Source organism: Megascapheus bottae, chromosome 2 (genome assembly GCF_031878675.1).
Source record: "Megascapheus bottae isolate mThoBot1 chromosome 2, mThoBot2.hap1, whole genome shotgun sequence".
Lineage (NCBI taxonomy): Eukaryota > Metazoa > Chordata > Mammalia > Rodentia > Geomyidae > Megascapheus > Megascapheus bottae.
The window spans coordinates 88,555,327-88,571,457 of record NC_143510.1 but is presented as its reverse complement, the minus strand read 5'-3'; the positions used below and the strand labels follow the sequence as shown (position 1 = coordinate 88,571,457).

Sequence of the window (16,131 nt, the reverse complement as noted above, 5' to 3'; positions counted from 1 at the left end):
GAAAGTGTGGGCAGTTCTGGTCATTTACAGTCTCTAAATAGGAGAGAACACCTATTGCACACATCTCTCCAAACGTAAGAAGCTGATAAGCAATGAAGTGCTACTCAGGCGGCAGGGTGTAGGGAAAGAGAATGTGATTTGGCTTTCTGCGATCTGGGTGGGCCACATTTTTGTCCCTGAACTTGAATGAAGACGATTTTCCCTACCTCTATCATCAGCCACAAAAAAAAAAAACTGATGTGAGAATCCATCGCACAAACTGCAAAACTCTTACGAACATCCGGTATTAAGATGACCAGGGATGTGTAATAATTAGTAGAGTACAAGCTCTCAGAACTGCCTTCTCCTATCTTCGTGTCCGCTCCATGAGCACAGGTAGCCAGGTAGGTTAGCTGGGGTCACAACTGCTCACACCGCATCCTGCAAGCAGAAGCTCTCAGTTCCCGGGGCCCCTGAAGCTCCGCCCCCTCCAGCTGCCCTGGCGCGCTGGACCTTCCCGGGCCCCCACCGGAGATTCCCGAGCATTCCCGAATCTTCCCGACTCCTTCCCGGCTTCCCTCGGGAGGCCGGCGCCAAGGAAGCAGAGATTGACTAGGGGCCCTGGCCCCGCCCACCGCCATGCCCCGCCCCCGACCACGCCCCTCCGCGGGCTCCTCCTCCGCCGCCGCCGCCGCCGCCACCGCCGCCGCCCCCTCGCCACAGCCTCCGGCGCGGGACTGAGTCCGACGTCCCGGTCCCTCCCTCCTTTTTTCTCTCTCTCTCTCTCTCTCTCTCTCTCTCTCTCTCTCTCTCTCTCTCTCTCTCTCTCTCTCTCCGCCTCCCGGTGCTGCCACTGTGGCGGGTCGGAGGATCCGGGCCAGTCAGCTCGCTCCTGCGGCGCGTTCCTCCTCCCACCAAATAAACAGCCCACCCCACGCCTCGGGAGCTCGGACCGCCCCCTTCCTCCCGCGGCCGGCGTGTAGTGAGGGGCCGAAGGGGTGAGCGTCGCGGGCCGGCGGCGACCCAGGAGCGCGAGGGACGAGGAGGCGCGGCGGCCCGGCCGGTCGGGCGGACGGGCGCGCGCACGTGTGTGTGTGAGGAGGCGGCCGTCGTGACTACCGGCGTCCCGCGCCCACGACCCCCGAGGGCCGGCCGGCCGGCGGGCGGAGGAACCGCGGCGCAACCTGAGGCGCCGGCGGGCGGGCGCGCGCGCGCACGCACGCACGCACGCGGGGGGCGGGGCAGGCGCGCTCCCGCCTGTCGCGACAGTCGGGGCCGAGGCCCAGGGGGAGGTGGCCTGTCGCGGGTCGCCCGGCTCCCGGAGGCGAGGGGGGCACGGGCGGATGGCGGAAGGCGCTCAGACGCAGCAGCTGCCTCAGCTTGGACCCGGCGCCGCTGCCCGGGGCATGAAGCGGGAGTCGGAGCTGGAGCTGCCGGTTCCCGGAGCGGGAGGAGACGGAGCCGAACCCGGCCTGAGCAAGCGGCCGCGCACCGAGGAGGCGGCGGCCGACGGCGGCGGGATGCAGGTGACCGCGCGGGACGGGCGCCCCGTTATCGTGTGGGTGCGGGAGGGGCCTGGAGCGGCGGCCTCGGGGTTCCCGGCGCGGACGGGGGAGGCTGGCTTTGAGGGGTCCCGATGGGTTGGTGGGGATGGGAGGGGGCGGGCCGCGGCCTGGCTGAGAAGGGGGGCGAGCTCAGGCTTGGAAGCGTGGGGGTGCAGGGTCCCAGTGTGTCCAGGCGGGTCCTGGTTCCTGAAGGGACATGGGACAGCACAAGCGAGTAGGTTGAGGGCGGGGCGGGGGCGGGGGGGGGACGAATATGCCTGGGTTGCCGTCCATCTCTTAAAATTTTTTCCTTAGGAAATCGGGGAATCGAACTCGAGGGGTCCTGGTGGGAAAGCTCTCAGGAAAAAGGTTCCTGGGATGGGGGAATGAGAAAAGAGGAGTTATGAAAAAGGTGAAAGGGCGTGTGGGGGGGGGAGAAACCTCGAGAGAGCACCCAAAGGGGATGTGGCTTAGGTTGTGGCTTAAATTAGTTACACAAGGGAGGGTGAGAAGTGCACGGAGTTTGGTGAAGTGGGGATACCCCTAGTGCCGCCTCACTGATTTTGTGGCATATGCTAACGAGTGAAGAGGGACACAAGACCCGTCCCTTCTGTACTTTCTCAATTGCATGCTACATCTTCAGGACACTTTGTGTCTCTTGAATGTCCTGGGTGCAAAAGAAAAAGTTTATGGGCTGCTAGTAGATTGGATTCTGAGTTGTGCACTCCAGGGATAAGCTGGCTGGCCGGATTCAGGTAGGGTTTTTTTAGGACTTGGTCTGTGTTCAGAGATTATTTACTGTGAAATCGTGAGGTTCACCAGGTAGCACTTGTTCAAAGACACCTAATTCTCTTGGAATCCTAGAATGTTAGAGATAGAAGGGACCAGAGACATCATCATCTTTTGCAGGAATTCTTAACCTGTGTAAGTCTTGGAAGAGTTATGCAGATCGTTCATGTGTGCTTTTGATGGAGAATAGTTAATATCTTTTAAAATCTTGCTTTTTCGGAGGGGTGGAAGAACTCAAGTTCCAGCACGTTTTAACCACTTCATTTTATAGATAGGGAATTAAAAGTCCAGAGAAGACTAGTGACTTGCCTAAGGCCACCAAGTTAGTTGTTTGCACAACTGGAGCTAGGAGCCTGGCCTTCTAATTTCTATTCCAGTGCTCTCTCCATTACACCAATCTTGGAAATTTCTGCAGTGCTAAAAGACTTCCTGTGCTTTGCTGCCTGCTTCTCAAGGCTCTCCCTGACTTCCGGTGTTAGAGTTGGCACTATACTTAAGCCAGGCATGTTTGTGTGTACCTCTTGGTCTTCTTTGCAGAATCTACCCTGTTTCTTCAATTGTATTGGAAAAATGACCCTTTGGCTGTTGGTTTTTGAATTCTTTTGTTTGTCTATTACTCTTCTCCACTAAAAGAAGAAGAGGGATTGTGAGAAGTAAAAGCTCAGGACATTGGGAAAAATGCAGAGAGGGTACAGGGAGACTTCAGGTGAGGTGGTTAGCATTGCATGGTAACGAAGGAGAACTGGCTGGAAGTGTTCCTGAGCATGTTCCAGTGGGTGTGTTCCATCAGGCATGTCTCACCTGTATCTATATCTGTACATATGTATTTGTTTATTTTTCTGTCAATCATAGTTAAGAGTTAAACTTGCATCTCATTTCCCCTTTCTGCATGGTGCCTATCACTAGTGGCCTTCAAACTAAGGAGAGTGATACTTGGAAAGGGAAGGAGTGTTGAACAGAGGCTTGGGGGTGTATCAGGTCCCTTGGGTACAATTGGAGAATGTGGAACTGTCCCACAGAGAATTCTTTCCTTTACCACTGTATTTATGGATGTTCTTTATTTTTCATTTTGCACATACCAATTGTAGTTTCATCACACCATGTCATAAACTTAAGAGTTCCCTGCTTTCAACTAGCTATAATATCCTGGGGAAGGCTCTTGTTTTGGGGCCTTTGCTTGCTTACTTTTAAAAGCAAGTGTGCAAAATGGGCCTTTACTTCTTATAAAAATAAGCTACCTTGGGCCGGGAGTTTGGCCTAGTGGTAGAGTGCCTGCCTAGCATGCACGAAGACCCGGGTTCAATTCCTTGGTACCACATACATAGAAAAAAGTCAGTAGTGGTGCTGAGGCTGAAGTGGTAGAGCTCTAGCCTTGAGAAAGCCCAAGGACAGTGCTCAGGCCCTGAGCTCAAGCCCAGGACTGGCAAAAAAAAAAAAAAAAAAAAAAAAATAAGCTACCTTCAAAAAAAAATACAAGCCAAATTCCCTGTCCTGCACATAATCTAGGTGGGGAAAGAACTGGTTGAAAGGTTAAAAAGAATATGTGAGCATGTATATTTAATATTCATTTAACTAATGTTTAATGAACATTCAGATACTGTTTTAGCCCTAGGGAATACATGAATGAACAAAGAACGCTCCTACCCTCTTGAAAGTATCTTCCTCCTCCTCTTTTTTTTTTTTTTTTTGAACTCAGGGCCTGAGCACTGTCCCTGAGCCTCTTTGTGTTCAAGACTAGCTTTCTATCACTTGAACCACAGTGCCACTTCCAGTTTTCTGGTGGTTAATTGGAGATTTCTTTTTTTTTTTTTTTTTTTTTTTTTTTTGCCAGTCCTGGGCTTGAGCTCAGGGCCTGAGCACTGTCCTTGGACTTTCTCAAGGCTAGAGCTCTACCACTTGAGCCTCAGCACCACTTCCGGCTTTTTTTCTATGTATGTGGTACTGAGGAATTGAACCCGGGTCTTCATGCATGCTAGGCAAGCACTTTAACCACTAGGCCAAACTCCCGGCCTGGAGATTTCTATTAAAACACAGTTGAAATGTACTGTTTACACATAGTTAAGGAACTTTTAAAAAAATGATGAAAATCTGAGATGAGGTTACTATCACAAATTTCCCCAGCAGATTAACCACCTCCTCCTCCTCCTCCTCCTCCTCCTCCTCCTCCTCCTCCTTCTCCTTCTCCTTCTCCTCCTTCTTTTTAACAGAACAAAGTCATTTACTGGGGTTACTTTCCTATTTACTAACTGGAGCTGCAACTCCAAGCTTCAGATTCCAAAGCTGACCCCTTTTGGGTTTCATTCACTAAGATTTTGAAACAAATCATTATTTCCCAAAGTGGGGTCCAGTGGAGTCCCTGGCGCTTTATGTTTATAAGCCTTAGGTTCAGACAGAGCCTAGAGAAGAGAGAGGAAAGATTGATATATTCAGTGCAGTGTATGGAGTGAATGGAGAGAGTGAACACAGGTATGGAACACTGGAGAAATAGAGAAACCTGAACTGTGGAGTGGAAGGAAAGAGGAATTCAATTTGGAAATTGAAGAACAGTTTTAGAAATGTAGTTAGTTGTTGGAGAAGGTGTTCAAAAGTAGTTATTCTAGCATAGTAGACAGTTAATTGAGTTACATGTATAGATATTAGAGATTCGTATATGTGATATTTAGTTTCTATCAGATATACTTGGGAATGAATTATTTTGGTCAACTTTTCTGCAGTGTAAACAATTATCAAAAATTCTGGTTTGTGCAACTTTCTAGGAAGTTGGCTGCTTGCTGCTATCTTACTTATAGCTTTCAGCAAAATTCTTTATGGCAGTGAAAAGTTAATGTGTGATTATTAGGTGGCGGAGTAATTAGTTCTAACTGTAGTCATAAATCTAGTTCTCTGTGTTGGTTCAGCATTTGATCATAGTGGCTTACAGTTGAGACACTCTGACCTCCTCCTCAAGGAAGGAGCTCCAGGCAGGCTGAAGTTGCTTTGTGGATGTCATATCCATTAAAGTGCCTTGTCTTCCTATTTATTCATTCTCAGTTTATTTCTTTCTTGGTAGATATCTCTTCATACCTCATTTGAGTTTTTAGTTCTTTAACAACATGGTGATAGAGTTGGACAAACAATGCATTTTCTTTGCAAATAGTTCCGTAAATATCTTACTAAAACTGTTGATATTTCTTTCTGATTTTTTTTTTTTTTTTTTTTTTTTTTTTGCCAGTCCTGGGCCTTGAACTCAGCCAGAGCACTGTCCTTGGGCTTCTCAAGGCTAGAGCTCTACCACTTGAGCCACAGCACCACTTCCAGCTTTTATTCTAAGTATGTGGTACTGAGGAATCAAACCCAGGTCTTCATGCATGTTAGGCAAGCACTTTACCACTAGGCCAAACTCCTGGCCCTAAAACTATTGGAAGTTCTATCTGTGGCAGTCTTCTCAGGCTGTCACAATAAAAAATACCATAGACTGGCTGATGGAAATAACATTTATTTTTCCTACTTTTGAGAAGGAGGGTTAGAAGTCCACAATTAACATATCAACTGACTTGATGTATGGCAAGAGCCTACTTCCTGGCATGTAGATAGCTCCTTGATTGTGTGCTATCATAGCTTCTCCTCAGAGGAAGAGAACTCAGGGACTTGATCTTGCTAGGCATGTACTCCACCAATTAAAAAAACTCTCCCTGAGCCCTTTTTCTTTGTGTCCGTGCTGGTACTTGATCTCAGAGCCTCATATTTTTGCTTGGCTTGCTCCATCAAGGCTGATGCTTTACTACTTGAAGTGCATCTCCACTCTCCTCAGATCTTTTTACTTCAGTTTATTTTTCTGATAGTCTTGTGCTTATACCAGGCCTATAGTAGGCTCCTTCTGCCTCTACCTTTGGTGTAGTTGGGATTATAGGTATGCAGGTATGTTTCCAACTTGTCTGCCTGCTTTTGAGATTGGGTGTCACTAATTCACTAATTTTTTTTTTTTGCCTGCCTAGCTGTGAATTTCAGTCCTCCTGTCTTTAAAAAAAAAACAAAAACAAAAACATATTTTTATTTTAAGTTATGGTGCCAGTTGTAGGGCTTGTAAGCAGGGCCTGGATACTATCTCTGAGCTTTTGTGCTCAAGGCTAGCTCCCTACCAATTGAGTCACAGATCTACTTCCATCTTTTTAGATGCTTATTTGTAGAAAATGCGGACTGTTGTTGTTGGTGGTGGTAGTTGTAGGGCTTGTGCTCTGGACATTGTCCCTGAGCTCTTCAGCTCAAGGTTACTGCTTGGCCACTTGAGCCATAGCACCACTTCTGGTTTTCTGGTGGTTAATTGGAGATAAGAGTCTCATGGACTTTTTAAAGTATCTGGGCTGGCTTTGATCCACGATCCTCAGGTCTCAGCCTCCTGAGAAGCTAGGATTACAGGTGTGAGCCACTGGCACCCAGCTTCTCATGACTTTTCTTCCCAGGCTGGTTTCAAACTCTGAAACTCTGGGTAGGATTACATGGGTGAGTCACTTGTGTTCTGCTTAGTCCTACTGTCTTTACAGGTGTGAACCCCGACATATGATACTCAGGGCCTGGCCACTGTCCTTCAGCCTTTTCAAGGCTAGTACTCTACCACTTGAGCAACAGTACCACTTTGGGCTTTTTCTGCATATGTGGTACCAAGGAATCGAACCCAGGGCTTTGTGAATGCTAAGCAAGCTCCTACCACTAGGCCATGCCATGCTTCTGGCCCCACTTGAGCAATTCCTTTTTTTTTTTTTTTTTTCCTGGCAGTACTGGGGCTTGAACTCAGGGCATGGGCACAGTTTCTTTTTTTGCCCAATGTTAGCACTCTGCCATTTGAGCCACAGTACCACTTCTGGCTTCTTTTGTGTATGTGGTACTGAGGACTCGAACCCAGAGGTTTGTGCATGCTAGGTGAGTACTCTACCACTAGGCTACACTCCCAGGCCTTGAGCAATTTTTGCAGGGGTACTCATCTCATTATGTGGTTCTCCTTTTATGATTTCATCAAATCTTAATTACCTCCTAAAGGCTCTACCTCATGTTGTGTTAAAATTTCAACTATTTATATAATTGAGAGTCGTCCTTTGAGAGTAATAATTATTATAGATGGAGAAATTGAGCGGTGGCCGTATATAAGTTGCAGCTTCCCCGTTTACCCCCCAGTCCTGGGCTTGAGCTCAGGGCCTGAGCACTGTCCTTGGGCTTTCTCAAGGCAAGAGCTCTACCACTTGAGCCACAGGACCACATCCAACTTTATGTATGTGGTACTGAGGAATCGAAACCTGGGTCTTCATGCATGTTAGGTAAGTACTCTACCACTAGGAATTGAACCCAGGTTTTCATGCATGCTAGATAAGCATTCTACCACTAGGCCAAACTCCTGCCTGCTCATTTATTTTTTTAAGCTTCAGATGAAAGTCTGGGAACATAAAACTTGGAATATGTTGAGAAGGAAAGGTTCCGATATCAAAGTAGAATTATTCTTCAGAGTGACTCAGGCGATTAGCTTGACCACCAGAAAACCAGAAGTGGTGCTATGATTCAAGGGATAGGGTGGTAGTCTTGAGCTGAAGAGCTCAGGGACAACTTCCAGACCCAGAGTTCAAGCCCCACGAACAACCAAAAAAAAAAAAAAGAAAAAAAAAGATTTAGGACTTTGGAGAAAGAAATTCAGCAAACTCCATAGTGTAAACAAGAGTGATGCTAGTTAATCTCTAGTTTGACATCTCTCAGGCCCTCAGTTGGATGCAAGGCTTTGGTTATTTGCAGAAACAATAAAGGCAGTTACTTTAGTGAGTGGATTTGTTTGAAAAAAATTTTTTTTGGTACATTTGTAAAAGTATCATAAACATCTTTAATCTGGGCAAATGTGTACTTCCTTTGGAGACAGGAGAGAAGAGATGAGGAAAGGAAATGGCAGTAATTGGAGCTTGAGCAGACAGATGGAGGCAGGCATGGCGGGTGCATTTGGTGTTTTAGGTGGCCCTTAGGAATATTGGGTTTCTTATTCTTCTCTCCTCCAGCCTCAGTATGAGCAGGCAGCTTACTTGGCTAAAGTTTCATTATCTAATCCATCACAGATCAGCTTGAATAAACTCATTGGCTGGTGCTGATCTAGTTAGGAGGGTAGCTTAAAGCTGCTTGAGCCAGGATTGGAACAAATCCGATCAGAATGGCCCTGTGAATCCTGGACATATTATTGTAATTTTGGTTGGGAAAACAGTGTGGGAAGTCACCCAAGAGAACATGAGTGAGCAATTGGCCATGGTCCTTTTCAGACATTTTGGGGACCGGAGGGAATATGTATGGAACATTTATTTTTCTGAAGTTTAGGTAGATTGTTTTGATTATTTGAGCCTGGACAGTTTTGGTCATTAATGCTTATGAGTCACCTTTTTGGTCACATTTGGAGATTCTACTTACATTCTTAGTTGTGATTGAACTCTTGAGTTATCCTTAATTTGAGACCAGAAAATGGGCTTTCTTTTTATGTGTGTTTGTATGCCTGCCAATATTGGGGAATAAACTCAGGCTTTGTACTTTCTTGCACTTTATCACTGGAGCCATATCTCTAGTTTAGCATTATGCTGATTAATTGGAGATGGGGATCTTGCAAATTTCTCTGCATATGCTGGCTTTGAAACTGTCCTCCAGGTCTCAGCCTATTGAGTAGCTAGAATTAGTCATGAGGCATTGGCTCCTGGCTGCCTCTGTCTTTGAAAAGGAGATATTATTACTGTTATTGGCAATTTTAGTTTGTGAACATACTTGTTGTCCATATGTACTTCACATATGGTAAAAACACAGTTTAGAGTTTCTGACGTCTGGATTTGAATTTTAGGCAACTGAACAGTGTTTAGTGAGATACTGAACATCCCTGAGTTCTGCTCACACATCTGTGAACTGGGAGAATTATACATACTCTTAGGAGCTACTGCAATCAGTAACTAAGATTATTTCAAGTGTCTAGCATGCAACCCAGTGCCAAATGTTTATTTCTTGCTCTTCTTATATCCTGCTGTGTGGTACTCAGTTAAGTTCCTGCTTACTGCTTGATCAGCATGGAGTGGTTAATGTGTTTCTGATTGATTAAGTGCCAGAGCTGGGAACTGTTAGAGATGAGATGAGCAGTGTGTTAAACGGGGAAACATCATTTACTTGCTATCCAGGGAGTGCAGGGAAGTGAACCAATCACCAGGGTCTCTTGTTAAAGGGAGAGGTAGATATCTCACTCTTTGCTAAAGGAGTGAAGAGACTATTGAAGTACCCCAGTCCCTTCACCGGGGATGTGGGTATTTCAGAGAGCTCCACAGGCAAGGGGGGGGGGTGGGTAACAGATTCACTGCTGTTTTAGATTACATGGGATGCCAGAGAAGGGAAAATGTTGCCTTTAAAAATTTTAAGTTTTATTGTTTAAGTATGTTGCATAAAGCAGGGTATCAGTGACTCAAACCTGTAATCCTAGCTACTGAAAGGGCTGACATCTGAGGATCACAGTTCAAAGCCAGCCCAGACAGGAAAGCTTCTGAGAGTCTTATCTCCAATTAACCATCAAAAAGCTAGAAGCGGAGTTGTGGCTCAAGTGGTGGAGCACTAGGCTTGAGAACAAAACTCAAGGACAAGCTGGTGGCTCACACCTGTAACCCTACCTACTCAGGAGGCTGAGATCTGCGGATTGTCAGCCCGGGCATAATGGAAAGTCCAGGAGATTCGTATCTCCATTCAACCACCAGAAAACTGGAAGTGGTGCTGTGGCTCAAGTGGTAGAGAGCTAACCTTGAGCTGAAGAGCTGAGGGGCAGCACCCAGGCCCAGAGTTTAAATCTCATGACACACACGCACGCACGCACGCACGCACGCATGCACACATGGACAATACCCAGGCCCTGAGTGAGTTCAAACTCCAGGATCAGCGCCTAAATAAATAAATAAATAAATAAGTAAATGAAAGCTATATCAGGTAGATGGCACTTTTCTCACTTTGGTTTATGGAAACTGAACAAGGATATTTGAATACTTTCAGTCTCAGACCTTTCTTTCAGACTGTTAATGGGAGCTATCTATATGGACAATTGAATCTATTACCTTTTGCTTAAAATCTTTTGAAAGTTGGCATTTGACCTTAAGATGAAGTTTTCTGTTTTGGCTTACCAAGTCCTTCAGATCTGACATCTGTCTATATTTCTGGCCCTATTTCTTTTTATACTCGGTCTCCACATTTGTGTTCAAGAAGTTGTTTCTAAGGAGTTCTAGTTTTTCTGTACCTTCTACTTAAAATGCCTGTATATTTTCTTAGCCCTGCCCTCCAACTCTTTCCTCTTTTACCTCTTTCTTCCCATTTGTAAGATTCAGACTTTAAGAAACCATTTGAAATGTCAGCCACCAGTGGTTCACACTTACAATTCTAGCTACTCAAGAGGCTGAGATCTGAGGATCGTGGTTTGAAGCCAGCCCAGGTAGAAATATTCCAGACACTCTTATCTGCAGTTAATCACTAGAAAATCAGAATGGCACTGTGGATCTAAGTGGTAGAGTACAGCCTTGAGCTGAACCTTCAGCTCAGGGACAGAGCCCAGGACCTGAGTTCAAGCCTTACAACTGATACCACCCCTGCTTCCTCCCTCCCCCCCTCCCCCAAAAAAGAAAGAAAGAAGAGCAAGCAGGCAACCCACCCTGGTGCACTGGTCAGGCTTATAATACTTGGTGCTTGGGAGTTGAAGATTGAGGTCCTAGACCAGCCCAGGCATAAATGTTTGTGACATCCATTGTTTGCCTGTCATCAGCACAGGAGGCACAAATAGGATGATTGCATTCCAGATCAGCCTGGGGAATAAAACAGAAACAAACCTGGAAAGTCACACACAAACAAGTTGTTGGTGTGATTCAAGTGATAGAGCACCTGCCTAACAACCTTGAGGCCCCGAGTTCAGTCGCCACCAAAAACCCTCAAAAAACAAAAATGCACTCCCACTTTTGTTGTTTTCTAAAAATAGCATCTCAGCCAGGAGTTTGGCCTAGTGGTAGAGTGCTTGCCTAGCATGCACAAAGACCTGGGTTCAATTCCTCGGTACCATATACATAGAAAAAAGCCAGAAGTGGTGCTGAGGCTCAAGTGGTAGAGCTCTATCCTTGAGAAAATCCAAGGACAGTGCTCAGGCCCTGAGCTCAAGCCTATGGCAGTCAAAAATAAAATAAATAAATAAATAAATAAATAACATCTCAAGCTGGGTGCTGGGAACTCATATCTATAGTCCTAACTACTCAGGAGGATGAGATTTGAGGATTGTGGCTCAAAGCCAGCCCAGACAGGAAAGTTCATGAGACTTCTGTCTCCAATTAACCACTGAAAAGCTGAAAGTGAAAATGTGGCTCTAGTGATAGAGCACAAGTTCTGAATGAAAAAGCTGAAGGACAGTGCTCAGTGCCCAGACCTAGACATATATGTGTGTGTGTGTGTGTGTGTGTGTGTGTGTGTGTGTGTGTGTGTGTGTGTGTGTGTATGTATGTGTATATGTTGTATGCACTTTTAAATATACATAAATATATACATATATGTATATATCATGTCTTAGCTGGATTATAGGATTTTTTTAGATTAACATTTATCAAATGTTTATCCCTCTGCCACAGTCCAGGTTATGAAGTCTTCTGATCCTTAGGAAATCATAGTATTTAGCCCTGTGCCTGGGCTGAGTATTCAAGAAGGTCTCACTCATCCTTGTTGAATTGAACTTTGCCTTCTGTTTCTCTTTGGTGCCTGCAGATGGCTTGAATTGGATTTTCAGATTTTCCCTGAGGAATGTAAAAACTTGAATGTTACCTGATCTTTCCATTGGTGTCAGGGTTAGAGGTGAAAGGAGGGCTTTCTGAATATAGAAGCGGTGGTGGTGGTTGTGGGTAGGAACAATGTTTAACTTCCCAGTGTATTGGGTGGGCAACCTGATACTTAGTTTCCTGAGCTAGATATTAATTGAGTGCATGTGTGCATGTGTAGAAGGCTCCTTTGTGTTAGTATAGCTAAGGAAAAGAGACCAATATATGTGAGAGGGGCCATTAGTTAACGTGTTCCAGACCATTGGAGCAGTCTGTTGATCTACCTTGTTATAGTGCTGCTGAGTGATTCTGGAGTGTTGCAGTTCAGATATATTACCAACACTTAGAACTAGAATCATTTGATCAACTATGGACCTTAACCTTTCCTGTCTGGATCAATGAATTTTATCAGATATTTCTAGAGATTCAGGAAAACTATCAAGCTGGGATACTTCATGCACAATACATGTGTACTTTTCATATGTTGGTTATGGGTGAAAATGAGAAAGTTTGATACCGTTTTTCTAAATACAGCTTTGGAGATAGACTCATAGAAGTATTTTATAAACATTCTGTCTTTAGTTCTTGTTCTCCTTTCAAACTTCTCTTTCAGCTTCTGGTCTGGCTCTCATGTAATCTGGCTTGTTCTGTGGTTTCAAGACTTTGCTTATAGGTGGAGTAGGGGCCTTCTTGGGAAAATGGTCATATTTTGTAGTGCTCTGGTATTTTATATTGTGAATAGAGCAGGTTCTAAGGAGGGAATGAAAGAAAGTAACCAGCAATACTATTTCTTTGTGACATGTCCTAACAACGTGGCTCCAAGGAATTTCAGCTGAGTATTCATGATAAATACCACTCATTAAGTAGATGAATCCCTGAATTCTTAAATAATGGTTGAGATGCTGCTTAAAATATTACTTTCCCAAGGGAAGGAACCAAACCTTTATGGTTTAGACTTCCATCTGTATTTTGTATGTGCATGTGTGCATGCATTCATGTGTGTGTGTATATGCATGCATTCGTGTGTGTATGTGTGTGCATGCATTCGTGTGTGTGTGTGTGTGTGTGTGTGTGTGTGTGTATTTAGAGACCTATGATCCCAAGTAACATTCTTGTTTGTGGAATTATTTTCTTCCCATAGATGATGATTTCTTGTTTTTTTCCTTTGTTAAAGAAAAGAGGTTTTGCATTGGATGTTGGATATTTTATTCCAGGTATGTGTTTTTTTGGGGGGTGGCGGGGGGGGGGGGGGCTTGAGTTCAGGGTGTGAGCACTGTCCTTGGACTTTCTCAAGTCCAGAGCTCTACCGCTTGAGCCTCAGCACCATTTCCGGCTTTTTTCTATATATGTGGTACCAAGGAATCGAACCTGGGTCTTCGTGCATGCTAGGCAAGCACTCTACCACTAGGCCAAACCCCCGGCCTCAGGTATGTGATTTTTTTTTTTTTTTGCCAGTCCTGGGCTTGAGCTCAGGGCCTGAGCACTGTCCTTGGACTTTCTCAAGGCTAGAGCTCTACCACTTAAGCCTCAGCACCACTTCCGGCTTTTTTCTATGTATGTGGTACCGAGGAATCGAACCCGGGTCTTCATGCATGCTAGGCAAGCACTTTAACCACTAGGCCAAACTCCCAGCCCAGGTATGTGATTTTTGAAGACCCATACTGTTATATTTTCTTCCTGGCTTCATCGATTTTGTCTAATTCTAATTGGAAACTCCACAAGCAAAGCATGGTTTATTGTGAGAGATGAGTAGTTGTGGGACTCTCAGCTCTGGAGTATTAGAATGGGGACAGAAACAATCCTAACAGAACTAAAAGGACTATAGTCAGGGCCTGTGGCATCCCAGTGTGACCTCCTGCTATTGCCTGAGTTGGAACACTTAAAGAATAGAGGCTCATAGGAAAAGTTTCCAACTGTTTTATTTTGAGCCGCTTTTTCCTCTGCAGATGGGCAGCTGTTTGGGGGAGGGGGCACTGTTGGTGATAGCCAAGATGCTTTTCAAAGCAGACCTGTATAGCTTTTATTTAGGGATTTATTTCAGGAGTGTATGGCTTGTGCTAAGAAAACTTTTCCTAGAAGCTGTTGGGACTTATTGATGGGCCTTCTCTATCTTTACCCCTTGTGCCTTGATTATATTCATAGGTCATCTTCTGGAGTTTTTTTTGAAGGGAGGAGGGTCATGGGGCTTGAAGTTGGTTTGGGCGTTGTCCCTGAGCTCTTCAGCTCAAGGCTACCACCCCGTTTTCTAGAGGTTAATTGGAGATAAGAGACTCAGGTCCTTGGGCCAGGAGTTTGGCCTAGTGGTTAAAGTGCTTGCCTAGCATGCATGAAGACCCGGGTTCGAGTCCTTGGTACCACATACATACAAAAAAAGCCAGAAGTGGTGCTGAAGCTCAGGTGGTAGAGCTCTAGCCTTGAGAAAGTCCAAGGACAGTGCTCAGGCCCTGAGCGCAAGCCCAGGACTGGCAAAAAAAAAAAAAAAAAAAAGAGACTCAGGTCCTTTTGTGCTTGGGCTGGCTTTGAACCTTGGTCCTCAGATCTCAGCCTCCTGAGAAGCTAGGATTACAGTCGTGAGCCACCGTGCCTGCTCTCCTGGAGATTTTTAAAAAGTGTTTTTTTTTTTTTTTTTTTTTTTTTTTTTTTTTTGCCAGTCCTGGGCTTGAGCTCAGGGCCTGAGCATTGTCCTTGGACTTTCTCAGGGCTAGCGCCCTACCACTTGAGCCTCAGCATCCCTTCTGGCTTTTTTCTATGTATATGGTACCAAGGAATCAAACCCAGGTCTTCGTGCATGCTAGGTAAGCACTCTACCACTAGGCCAAACTCCTGGCCCCTAAAAAGTTATTCTTACACCCTTCAGTTTACCTGCCTGCCTCCCAGACTTCCTTCCTCCCTACTTCCTCCTTATCCTCTCTTCCTTTTCTCATTTTTAAAACTTTTTCCTTCTGTAGTTCAGTGCTCCACAAAAATTCCTGGGAAGGTGACAGTAATTTTGGGTAGGAGTCAAGAATTGTATATCTTTGTTTAGCTTTTCTCCTTATTCAGCTTCTACTTCTCTGCAAAAGTGTTTACAGATGAGGTCATTTATCCCCTAATCAGACTGTTTTTTTTTTTTTCCTCTGAATATGTGACTTTGACATCTTCTACCTACTGTTTCTGGGTTTCCACAGGATGAGGTAGAATTGTGTGATTTCAGAGCAAAAATTGGCAAAGTGGGAAGATGTTTTCCAGTGCCTCCCAGCACCCACAAAGCTTAACTCATTGGTTTGCACCTCATACACGCTTTCAGGAACACTGGCATTGTCAGTGGCTGGCACAATGGTTTGAGGACTTACTGGAACTTCAGGAAGTCTTCACAATGGCTGCCTCTCACCCTGGGAGCTTTGGCAAAGCTTGTAGGGATTTGGTAGTACTTGCTTCCAAAGTATAAGCCGAGAAGTAGAGTGGCAGCTTGTTTAAAACCAAAATGGAGAGCAGTACAGGCAGCAGTCAGTTAATCAATTTCATATATGCCTGGATTGCTTTACTTATAGGCTTTTTTTTTTGATGGCTGTGGGGCCTGAACTATGGGCCCAGGTGCTGTCAAGCTTGAGGCTAATTCTCTATCACTTGAACCACAGCACGTCTAGTTTTCTGGTGCTTAATTGGAGATAAGAGTCTCATGAACTTTTTTTTTGCCCATGCTGGCTTTGAACTGCAATCCTCAGATCTCAGCCTCCTGAGTGGCTAGGATTATAGGTGTGAGCCATTAGCACTCAGCTTCTCATAGATTTTTACTCCGTGTTTTATATGATGTATTTGAACTCAAAGTCGCATCATCTGGAAGTGTAGCGTAAGTTGTATAGTGCTTTCCTGGCATATACAGAGTTCTGGGTTCAATCCCCAGTACCAAAATGAAGCTGTGGAATTACCCTTCATCAACTGACCAACCAACCAACAAATAAAAACACTGAGGGACAGCACCAAGGACCTGAGTTCAAGTTCCAGTATTTGTACACATACACAAAAAGAAAGAGTCTTAAGGA

General features: G+C 45.2%; 1 protein-coding gene across 14 annotated transcripts in view; it reads left to right on the top strand.

Annotated features, from left to right (window-relative positions):
• Positions 1-832: 832 nt before the first annotated feature.
• Positions 833-16,131, top strand: part of Rbfox2 (RNA binding fox-1 homolog 2) — a 232,279-nt gene continuing 216,980 nt past the window's right edge. For 5 of the 14 annotated variants that reach the window (XM_090328618.1, XM_090328615.1, XM_090328611.1 and 2 more), the window contains exon 1: positions 835-1,505. In XM_090328618.1, coding sequence (XP_090184744.1) covers positions 1,323-1,505 — 183 coding nt within the window. In that variant the 5' untranslated portion in view covers positions 835-1,322. Of the gene's footprint in view, positions 1,506-16,131 lie in introns of all 14 variants that reach the window. The other 9 variants (XM_090328621.1, XM_090328612.1, XM_090328613.1 and 6 more) reach the window with 3 other exon arrangements.